Source organism: Cibotium barometz, chromosome 31, assembly GCF_041138505.1.
Source record: "Cibotium barometz isolate CiBa-2024 chromosome 31, ASM4113850v1, whole genome shotgun sequence".
NCBI classification, from domain to species: domain Eukaryota; kingdom Viridiplantae; phylum Streptophyta; class Polypodiopsida; order Cyatheales; family Cibotiaceae; genus Cibotium; species Cibotium barometz.
Window position 1 is genome coordinate 46,301,599 of NC_141076.1, and position 11,568 is coordinate 46,313,166.

General features: G+C 41.8%; 2 protein-coding genes across 2 annotated transcripts; one reads left to right on the plus strand and one right to left on the minus strand.

Annotated features, from left to right (window-relative positions):
* Positions 1 to 2,170: 2,170 nt before the first annotated feature.
* Positions 2,171 to 2,825, minus strand: LOC147620935 (uncharacterized). The gene is made up of 2 exons (XM_086825484.1): positions 2,374 to 2,825; positions 2,171 to 2,281 (listed from the first exon to the last, which is right to left on the minus strand). Exons 1-2 carry the CDS (start codon positions 2,772 to 2,774, stop codon positions 2,278 to 2,280), a joined length of 405 nt encoding a protein of 134 aa, XP_086681610.1. The 5' UTR covers positions 2,775 to 2,825; the 3' UTR covers positions 2,171 to 2,277.
* Positions 2,826 to 9,515: 6,690 nt separating this feature from the next.
* On the plus strand, positions 9,516 to 10,112 carry LOC147620936 (uncharacterized). Its single transcript, XM_086825485.1, has 2 exons — positions 9,516 to 9,982; positions 10,075 to 10,112. Exons 1-2 carry the CDS (start codon positions 9,582 to 9,584, stop codon positions 10,076 to 10,078), a joined length of 405 nt encoding a protein of 134 aa, XP_086681611.1. The 5' UTR covers positions 9,516 to 9,581; the 3' UTR covers positions 10,079 to 10,112.
* The last annotated feature ends 1,456 nt before the right edge of the window (positions 10,113 to 11,568 follow it).

Here is an 11,568-nt window from a genome sequence, read left to right on the forward strand (position 1 = left end):
ACAATCCTTCTTTGCATGTTCTGGGTCATCACACCATATGCATCTATATGTAAACCCTTCTTTGCTTTGAGGCCTTTGCATAGAAGCCTGCCCCAATGGTAGACCTTTTTCTTCAATCCTGGACATCTTCAATTTTAGGTCACGCATACCCTTGATAAGCTCATCCATCGGCCCATCTACCTTTGGAATTGTAGTAGCTGGTTTGGGTAGATTCTCAGGGGTAACAGCAGTTATGGGGGTTGCAGAGCCCATCACCATTTTATCCCTCCTCCGCTGCCGCTTTGCTAACATGGTGACTGCATCCTCAACATCATTCCAATCACTCTTTAATCCCTGCTCTGTATCCTTATCCTCAAGGAGGATTTTGAATTTCTCTTGGAGATCTTTCCCAGCTGCTTGTAAGAAGAGCTCTGTTTTTTCTCTGTCCAAAGTTGTACGCTCTATCCTTGACAGCTGGGCATAGCGCTTCTCAAACTCTCTTAGCAATTCTGTGGCAAAAATTCCCATTTTAGGTTTTGTGACCCATTCCAAGAAAGTTCGTTTGGTCACTCGCTCAGAATCCTCCATGAAATATTCATCCTTTAAAGCAAGCTTGAACTCCTCCCAATTTCTGCCACCATGTGCTGTCTGCAATCCTCTTATGCGCTCTCTTATTTCAGGAACACATACCAGCTCGAAACTTCGAACCATATCCTCCTCAGTCACCCTATTTAGCTCCATCTCCTTTATATAATTGCGCAGGTACTTCGTGATGTCCTTCCCATCAAATTGATCCACCTTTTTCACAATTGATTGTAATGCTTTGGTCGTGGAAATTTGTCCTCTCTCAGCAGCTTGTTGCTGTTGCATGTACATGGTAAACATCTGAAACATCTGCATAACTCCGGGGTCAAAATGAACCCCTTGGCCCTCAGAATTCTCAGCCATAAGCTTCCCTGTATATTTCACCACACTCTCACCCCAGCAGTTTCACGTCGGGTTCACCAAAAGCTGTCGTGATGTGTGCGGTATAGCCAGGAAAGTACGAGACTTCTAGCTGTGAGAGTAGGTACCAAACCTAACAAGGAAGCTCACACACAAAATTTTCCAAGGAGTATTGGACATCTCCATTTTTTTTTAATGACATATACATGTGTCAATTCACCTCAACACATCTTTGAATTCATCCTGATGATTGCACAAAATTGTATACCAAGTGCTCGTCCCTTTTTAGGCATAGATTCACTGGCTCCTTTTTCCAAATCCTTCAAGCCAATCACATGTAGGCATAGCTTAACCTTCAAATATTTCCAACATACATGTGTCCATTCACATTCCATACATCCAGTACCATTGATTCCATCATTTCAAGATGTCCTTTATCACCTGAAAGCCTGCTTTTAAATTCTAACATCATGCAAACAAAAGATAGCATATGGCATAACTATAACATGCTCATGAATTCCGAAATTGGATTGAGTAGAAGTAGAACCAACTTCCCACGGCTTGAATATATTTTTGATGCTTTTTTTTCCACAATTCTCCAAGTTCCAAAGCCTTTAAATTTTTCTCCAAAGCCTTTCTCTCATTTTCCAAATCCTTAAGGATTTATGAGATATGCCCTTTTTCTAAAAAAAAAGTAGAACAAAGAAAACACTTATCTGAACGAGTGAATTTTCTTTTTGTTTTTATTTTTGCTAATCTCAAAGTCGCCTTAGTACACATGCGATGGAGGTCGCCTCAGTACACATGCGATGGAGGTCGCCTCAGTACACACGCGATGGAGATCGCCTCAGTACACACGCGATGGAGGTCGCCTCACAGAAGATAGCTCGATGGAGAAAAAAACATGAAAATGGCTGAAGCATCTCTTCATATAGCTCTCAACTCCCTCTTCAATTCTAGCACCTACACGGTGTAGACAGTAGATATATTTTTCGTTTAAAATTAACTGGTAGATAGATGCACTGGTTTTTTCTGCAGAGTTCTCCCCCTTCTCTCTGATATGCGCCGTCCGCCCCAACTCTGGTTATTTCCTCTTTTTCCCGCAACAAATGCGGCGCCTCACCACCTTTTGCAGCTTAAGAATCGGAATTCCATTTTAAAAAAGCTGCGCTCGTTTATAGTTTGCATAACATCCAGAAATTTCCCCAAGGTATTCCTTTTTATACACGTAGGCTGCCACCCGCCTGTGATTGTGTGATGTTCAGTTCATTATCGATTTCTCTTTGTTTTAAAGATCACCATGACACAAGTGGTGGCAGTGCTCATGACCTATACCTTGCTCTCTTGTTTCAATCACCTGTGACAGTGGCCCATGCTTGCAGTGAGCCCATTGCACTAGTTTCTTGAAATTGAAGCTAGAAACTCGACTCTGGCTTCTCATCTACTTACTGCTCAGAATTTCCCCTTCTTGCTCTCTCGGCAGCCTCGGCAGCTTTCATGAGGATTTGAGCAGTCTCCTGGCCAGTATTGGCCACCATATTTGCAAAAAGATGATCTCCCTCCTCAAAAGATTCTTCTGCATGTCGTAAAAGATTTGCTGGAGAGTCAAACTCCGAAATGTGCCCCGCATGTGCCAAAACCAAGAGTCTATCACAATAAATGACAGTGTTGATTCTGTGGGCAATAGTAAGAACTGTGCACCATTGCAACTGCCCATTTATATAGTCAAAATCTGCCCATGCCAGCTCTGGACCAACAAGCTGAGAGAAGCTCTTTTTGATGGCTCGACGGACTTGGATGAGTTCTCGCAACACTGGCTCCCACTGAATTTCTTTTAACTCATCTGGCATCAAACCTTTGCATTTCCATACATGTTAAGAAGGGTGTTCCCTACTACAAGGTCCACCATATGCATAAAACTCCATAATTCACACCACACTCATGTACAAAAACTCCTAGATCTGGCTCAGCCTCAGCTCGTCTTATTGAACCTCATTTACAATATGAACATATGTACATGGCATCATATAATGACTCGTCATGGCACTTAACTCATGCATCTGGATTTGTATTTGATGGCCTCACATGCATGGTTTCACACCATAGACGTGCCATGGCACGACAACGTCCGGAAACCTCCTGGGCCACTTGCATCCTCTAGAAGATAGGTGTTATTTTTGAACTTTTGCTTTATCCTGAAGGGGCCTTCCCAACATCGAAGAAGCTTTTTATCTAGCCGTTTCTCCACACGGCCATGATACCTCATGACTAAGCTTCCTTGCTTGAGTTCTGGCTTCTTCTTCTTCTTCATGAGAGTGTCATGCCTTGCCTTGCGTCGTTGTTGTGGAGCCTCCAAATTTTGAAGTGCTTGAAGTTGCCTCTCATCCAAGGTCTCTAGTTGTACTAGGCATTGGGCATGTGTTTCTTCTTAATTATTCAAGCGTGCAAAAGATGTGCGAAGGCTTGTGATTTCCAATTCTATTGGCAAAATAGCCTCCATTCCATAAACTAATTGAAAAGGTGTGAAACCCAGAGAGAGTTTGTGAGTTGTCCTATAGGCCCATAGGACCTCTCGCAAATGCACATCCCACTTTCTCTTCATAGTATCCACTAGTATAGACAAAGATCCACAAAGCAGTCCATTAGTTTTTTCTTCTAAACCATTACATTGGGGATAATAGGGAGTTGACATAGCATGCTTTATTTTTAAATTCTGCACCAAAGCTTCAATCAAGTCATTCCTGAAAGACCTCCCCCCATCCATAAGGATTTCTAATGAACACCCAAATCGGGCACATATGTATTCCCTGAGAAAGGATGCCACAGCCACTGCTTTATTATTGACCATGGCCTTTGCTTCTGCCCACCTTGTTGCATAATTTGTGGCCACCAATATGTAATACTTTCCATGTGAGGAACGAGGAAGTGGGCCCACAAAATCTAGTCTCCACCTTTCAAATGGACCATATGCTGGGATAGGGTTTAAGGGTCCGGGAACTAATTGCTTATGCCCATATGCCTGGCATACTTCACAACTTCTGCACCACTCATAGAAATCTTTGCTGAGTCAAGGCCAATAATAACCTGTGTTAAGGATCCTCCGGGCTAAGGCAAAGTGACTTGAACATTCATGACATAATTCCATAATCCTTTTAGATTCTTCCAGGCTCACTACCCTCCTAAGAATCTTATCCTTACCTTGCTTGTAAAGAACATCCCCTAGAATTGTGTAAGGATGAGCTTTCCTTGTAAGCCTTTACTTCTGTTGAGGATTCAATCCAGGAGGGAAGTATCATGTATCTAAATAGTGTTGAACATCTTGGAGCTCAGGCCAACCTGTATCCATTAATGCAAGAATAACTACTTTGAAAGAAGCCAAAGTTTTAGTAGCCAATTCATCAGCCTTTTGATTATTCTTCCTGTTAACATGCACAAATTTACAAAACTCAAAAGCTTCTTTTAACTCCATTGCCTTTTTTATACAATTCTTGGAGATTAGGACTCCTTGCCTTATATTCTCCTTTCATTTGTCGAATGACCAATTGCGAATCCCCTTTAACCTCTACCTCTTTAATTCCATTTTCTATGCAATCTTCTAATCCCCAAATTAATGCATTCTACTCAGCCACATTATTTGATAAAGCCTTTGGAAATTCCCTACCCTTGGCCCATACCTCTTTTCCTTCTAGATCAAATAAAACTATCCCCCCCAGCCCCACGTTGCCTGGAAGGGCTAAAGGCTCCATCAAAATGTATAATGAAAGCAGTTGGTGGTGTCTCCAAATCTTCATATACTTCTTCCTTTGTTCCTGTCCCTTCTTCCTCTTCCTTCCTAAGCAAATCTGCAAGAGAGGCCCTAGTGGTGTTTTCTGTAATAAAAGTGAAAGAGAATTCTTGAAGCTCACAAATCCACTTTGCAAACTTCCCTCCTGCAGGATTGGGTTTGCGGACCAAGAATTGTAAAGAAGGTTGAGATGTGAGGAAGAAAAAAGGGCGAGGTAACAAGTATGACCTGAACTTCTTTACTGCAAAAACAAGAGACAAACCACCTTTCTCCATTTCACCATACCTCTCCTCGGCATCAGTGAGTTGTCGGCTTGCATAATACACTGGTTACATACACCCTTGCTCTCCCTTTTGCAAGAGTATAGCACCCACTGAATGTGATGAGACACTTGGATTCACATAAAAGTCCTCCCCCCACCTAGGAGGCTGCACAATTGGACTTTGACTCATGCATTCCTTGAGCAAACAAAAAGATTGAATTTGATTAGGCCCCCATTGGAAAGAAACATTCTTCTTTGTCAATAGATTTATAGGATACATCTTCTCAGAGAACATGTCAATAAAGCATTGGTAATACTTTGTTTAACCCAAAATCCTCCTTACCTCCCTTACATTGGTAGGTGGTGGGAGGGCCACCATTGCCTGCACCTTCTCAGGATCCATCTCTATGCCTTCTTCTGAGATAACATGTCCAAAGAGAACCACCTTCCTTCGTGCCAAGCGGCATTTTCCAGGATAAGTGATCCATACGGCTTGAATAAATGCAAAAATCATCCAAAAAGACTTATAAACTTTCCCAAGTAAGGTGTAAATACCTGACTCATGAAGCGTTAAAAAGTTACTAGTGCATTGGTCACGCCGAATGGCATCACCCTATAGGCATACACTCCCCAAGGGGTGATAAATGAGGTTTTCCTTTGATCTTCTTCACAAATCCGGATTTGAAAGTATCCAGAGTATCCATCACACACTGAATACAACTCATGACCTACAACTTGATCCAAAATCTCATCTTGAAAGTGTAGAGGATAATAATCCCTCTTTGTGCATGCATTCAGAGGGCAAAAGTCCACACACACACATGCCATTTTCCACCCTTTTTGGGAGTGACTACAACTGGGGAAATCCACTTTGAATTCTCTCTACTGGAAAAATAAATCTAGCTTCAAGCAAATTAGTTATCTCATTCTTGAGCACCTCTGCTTGCACTACTCCCAAATGCCTTAGCCGTTGTACCACTGGCTTACTTTTTGGGGCTTGAGATCAATCTTGTGCTCTACTAGGGTAACTTGGCATACTTGTGAATAGCTATTTGTAAAAAGGTTAGGAAATCCATCCAATATTTTTAAGTAATTCTCCCTTTCAGTACCTGCTATGGACTCATCAAGAAGAAGTTCATTCTGTTGGTGAAGACTAGTGAGGTCCGCATCTCCTTTCTTGAACATGGTTAAAGAAGCTTCCCCTTCCAAGGCTCCATTGTCTTCAGCATCCCCTCGATCCCTTCCTAGGGAAAGACCAAATGCAACTCCCTCCACCTCCCCTTCTTAGATGGGATCCTCGGAGCTACCACTTGTCTCCTATTCATCGGATGACTCTGACTTTGAACTTTTGGAAGTTGAAGGTTCACCTCTTACCACTTTCTTGCGATGACTCTTGATATTGTAGTGGACCTTCTTATTCTCACCTTGTAGAATAAGATCACCTGTCTCCCACTTTTGAATGGCCTTCACTTGGCGAAGCCATGGCCTACCCAATATCAATGGGTAAGCCCTAGCATCAGGCTTTGTAGGAATGACCTAGAAAGTTGTAGGCATAGAAATACCACATACATCCACTCCCAAATTCCTGACAATTCCTAAGGTTTTCACCCTAGTATTATCAGCAAGTTTGATGCGATAGGGAGAGTTAGCAGAAGACAACTTTAAATCGGCATCTTTCATTGTTTTTTCACTCATGACATTGATTGATGCACCTCCATCAATGTATGCATTAGAAATTGTTTGCCCCTCAATGATGACATCAATCACAGGCACATCATCTCCTACATCAATATCCACCTTTTGAGTCATAGGAGTCCCATTATCCCTCTTCTTCTTTTTCTTAGATTCCCTTGTGCTAGCCAGCTTACCTCATTCTTTTATGAGCTTTGGAGAGAGTGCCAAAAGCTGCCCAAATGTGATTTGTGCCATTTTCTCTCCCCTAAGATCTGTTAAGATGTCATAACTAAGATATCCTTGTCCAAGAGGAAAGCCAGATTGTCCAATTTTTCTCCTAGACGACTTCTTCTTCTTCTTATTTTTCTCCTAGATGACTTCTTCTTCTTCTTATTATTTTTCTCCTCTTCTTCAAATTTATCTTCTTGTTCTTCTTCTTCTTGGCTCCTAGTTTTACGACCCCCTTTTTGCCATTAATGGCATCAATGTTTCCTCTTCTTCTTTTCTAAGCATGTTTCCTCTAAAAGTGCTAAAATTTTATCCTCTCTTTTCCTCAATTTTGGACACTCAGTGGCGATAGTGCCCCTTCTCTTGACATTCAAAGCATGTGACACTACTTCTATCCCTAGGTTTATCCTCAACTCGTGGAACCCTAGGTGGCCTTGTGTTGACTAAGTGTAACTTCAAATCAACAAACTCTGCCATAAGTTGTGCAATGTTATGATCCAAGGATGGAGCTTGTACCTGAGATGTTGAGGCTATCTCTACTCGTGGTGGGATCGGCACACTCGGAGAAGATTGGAATGTGGACTCAATATGAAGAGTGACCTCTTTCTTTAAAGCAATACAAAGAGCCTCTTTAAAATTAGTGGGATCTTTGCTAAGAACTTTTCCATACAAGCGGGGATCCAAAGCCATGAGATAAACTTGCTCATCTTAAGGTGCTCCATTGCTAAAGAACTCTTTGAATCTCCCATAGAAGGTGAAAAAGAAGAAGCAATAACATGTAAAGCCGCTTGTTGATATTTGATGAACAAAGCTTCATACCTCATTGAAAAGGCAAAAATTGACTCTCCTTCCTTTTGGAAAATCTGATCCAATTGCAATAGTAAAGCATTTGGTGACTCCCCTGTCCCAAATCTCTCCTTCATTACTTTGGTCAACCTTTCCCAATCATTTTTGGACTCCTCTGGCAAAGCCTCATGCCGTATGAAGGAGATTGGTTGCTTATTGGTCAATATTTGAGTACTCTGACAAGGCAAGAAAATTGGTCTGACTCATAATTTAAGAGGATCCGCAGAAAAGCATATGGTTATTTTCTAAAGGATGGGTACCTCTGGAAGCATCCTAAGTAGAGGAATGCTATGCCACAGAGAGTCATATGTGATAAAGAGACTCAAGGAAAGCTTGTGAAAGAATTCCATGAGAGTCTCTGGGCTGGACATAGAAGTGTGTGGGCCACCTTTACCAAAATAAAGGAAAAATATTGGTGGAAAGGAATGTACAAGGATATTTCCCAATATGTGGAAACATGCATGGTATGCCAAATGTACTCAAATGTGCGGCATCGTGATGGCTTGCAACCAACCTACCCACCTGCCATGCACTATAAATGGGTAGTGGATCTAGTTACAATGCCTTTGGAAATTTGGAAGATGCGGTATATAGCACTTGCAAGAGAAGATTTGACAAATCAGGTAGAGGGGCGTGCTCTTAGAACAAAGAGTACGGAAACAGTATGCAAATTTCTCTTGGAAGATGTGATCTGCCGGTATGGTTGTGTTGGGAAAATAACAACTGATAGGGGTGAGCTAGATGTTGAAGAAGCAAGGGAATTCTTCTCTAGAATTGGTATCAAACTGTCCCTAACATGTGCTTACAATCCTGAGGGCAATGGGAAAAGTGAGCGAGGACATCCTCCAATCATTAAAGCTTTGGCTAAGGCATGCAGAGAAAGAATGCGAGAGTGGCCAAAGCTGCTACCATATGCCTTGTGGGCTGACCGTACAACTCATAGCTCAGACAGGATACATGCCTGCAGAATTAATGTATGGTCAGAAGCCAGTGATGCCAGTTGAAGAAGTAGTTCTAACTTGGAATGTATTGCCCTGGGTGGAAGGATTGAGCAGAGATGACCTCCTTGCATTGCGAATAAGACAGTTGGAGAGGAGGCCTGAAGATGTAGAGCTTGCTAAAGCTCGCTTGAAAGATGCAAGGTTGAAAAATAAAGAAAGATTTGATAGTAGACACAGACTCCGGCCAAAACCTATTGAAGAAGGTGATTGGGTTCTAATGTATGATAGTAGCCTTGACAACCAATTCACTGTTCAAAGAAAATTTGCAAAAAGATGGTTTGGCCCTTACATTGTCAAGCATGTGCATGGAAATGCCACGTATACTCTGTGTGAGCTTGATGGAACAGAAATAAAGAATCTTGTGGCAGGCAAAAGAATCAAGATATTTAAAAGAAGGCATGATAGTGATCCTTTTGATTCACAAGAGACTCAGGATGAGAGGCTTGACAGTGGTAGTATGGATATGGTTGAAGAGGAAGAGGATGATCTTCCTGGTAATGCAGAAGATGAAGATGACATCCAGTTATATGTGGACCTTGATGATGATTTGGCACATACCAGAGGATGTGCAGGTTTAGAGGGGGTGGATGTCGTGCCATGGCACGTCTATGGTGTGAAACCATGCATGTGAGGCCATCAAATACAAATCCAGATGCATGAGTTAAGTGCCATGACGAGTCATTATATGATGCCATGTACATATGTTCATATTGTAAATGAGGTTCAATAAGACGAGCTGAGGCTGAGCCAGATCTAGGAGTTTTTGTACATGAGTGTGGTGTGAATTATGGAGTTTTATGCATATGGTGGACCTTGTAGTAGGGAACACCCTTCTTAACATGTATGGAAATGCAAAGGTTTGATGCCAGATGAGTTAAAAGAAATTCAGTGGGAGCCAGTGTTGCGAGAACTCATCCAAGTCCGTCGAGCCATCAAAAAGAGCTTCTCTCAGCTTGTTGGTCCAGAGCTGGCATGGGCAGATTTTGACTATATAAATGGGCAGTTGCAATGGTGCACAGTTCTTACTATTGCCCACAGAATCAACACTGTCATTTATTGTGATAGACTCTTGGTTTTGGCACATGCGGGGCACATTTCGGAGTTTGACTCTCCAGCAAATCTTTTACGACATGCAGAAGAATCTTTTGAGGAGGGAGATCATCTTTTTGCAAATATGGTGGCCAATACTGGCCAGGAGACTGCTCAAATCCTCATGAAAGCTGCCGAGGCTGCCGAGAGAGCAAGAAGGGGAAATTCTGAGCAGTAAGTAGATGAGAAGCCAGAGTCGAGTTTCTAGCTTCAATTTCAAGAAACTAGTGCAATGGGCTCACTGCAAGCATGGGCCACACTCACAGGTGATTGAAACAAGAGAGCAAGGTATAGGTCATGAGCATTGCCACCACTTGTGTCATGGTGATCTTTAAAACAAAGAGAAATCGATAATGAACTGAACATCACACAATCACAGGCGGGTGGCAGCCTACGTGTATAAAAAGGAATACCTTGGGGAAATTTCTGGATGTTATGCAAACTATAAACGAGCGCAGCTTTTTTAAAATGGAATTCCGATTCTTAAGCTGCAAAAGGTGGTGAGGCGCCGCATTTGTTGCGGGAAAAAGAGGAAATAACCAGAGTTGGGACGGACGGCGCATATCAGAGAGAAGGGGGAGAACTCTGCAGAAAAAACAAGTGCATCTATCTACCAGTTAATTTTAAACGAAAAATATATCTACTGTCTACACTGTGTAGGTGCTAGAATTGAAGAGGGAGTTGAGAGCTATATGAAGAGATGCTTCAGCCATTTTCATGTTTTTTTCTCCATCGAGCTATCTTCTGTGAGGCGACCTCCATCGCGTGTGTACTGAGGCGATCTCCATCGCGTGTGTACTGAGGCGACCTCCATCGCATGTGTACTGAGGCGACCTCCATCGCATGTGTACTGAGGCGACCTCCATCGCATGTGTACTAAGGCGACTTTGAGATTAGCAAAAATAAAAACAAAAAGAAAATTCACTCGTTCAGATAAGTGTTTTCTTTGTTCTACTTTTTTTTAAGAAAAAGGGCATATCTCATAAATCCTTAAGGATTTGGAAAATGAGAGAAAGGCTTTGGAGAAAAATTTAAAGGCTTTGGAACTTGGAGAATTGTGAAAAAAAAAGCATCAAAAATATATTCAAGCCGTGGGAAGTTGGTTCTACTTCTACTCAATCCAATTTCGGAATTCATGAGCATGTTATAGTTATGCCATATGCTATCTTTTGTTTGTATGATGTTAGAATTTAAAAGCAGGCTTTCAGGTGATAAAGGACATCTTGAAATGATGAAATCAATGATACTGGATGTATGGAATGTGAATGGACACATGTATGTTGGATATATTTGAAGGTTAAGCTATGCCTACATGTGATTGGCTTGAAGGATTTGGAAAAAGGAGCCAGTGAATCTATGCCTAAAAAGGGACGAGCACTTGGTATACAATTTTGTGCAATCATCAGGATGAATTCAAAGATGTGTTGAGGTGAATTGACACATGTATATGTCATTAAAAAAAAAATGGAGATGTCTAATACTCCTTGGAAAATTTTGTGTGTAAGCTTCCTTGTTAGGTTTGGTACCTACTCTCACAGCTAGAAGTCTCGTACTTTCCTGGCTATACCGCACACATCACGACAACGTGCCAATGAGTACCGGCTAAAGATATTTTACCCTCGAGCACCATGGCCAGCAGACCCCCAAGAAGAGCATGAAGAATCTGCTAGGAGGGAAAGATGTGACATGAAAAATTGATATCTTTCATTTTCAATTTTGTACATATTTTGATGGTTTCTCAATGGTAATAAGGTGGAAGC

What these genes read in the sequence shown, in the direction of transcription:
- LOC147620936 (XM_086825485.1), top strand. Translation starts at nt 9,582, where the DNA reads ATGCCAGATGAGTTAAAAGAAATTCAGTGGGAGCCAGTGTTGCGAGAA.
- LOC147620935 (XM_086825484.1), bottom strand. Translation starts at nt 2,774, where the DNA reads ATGCCAGATGAGTTAAAAGAAATTCAGTGGGAGCCAGTGTTGCGAGAA.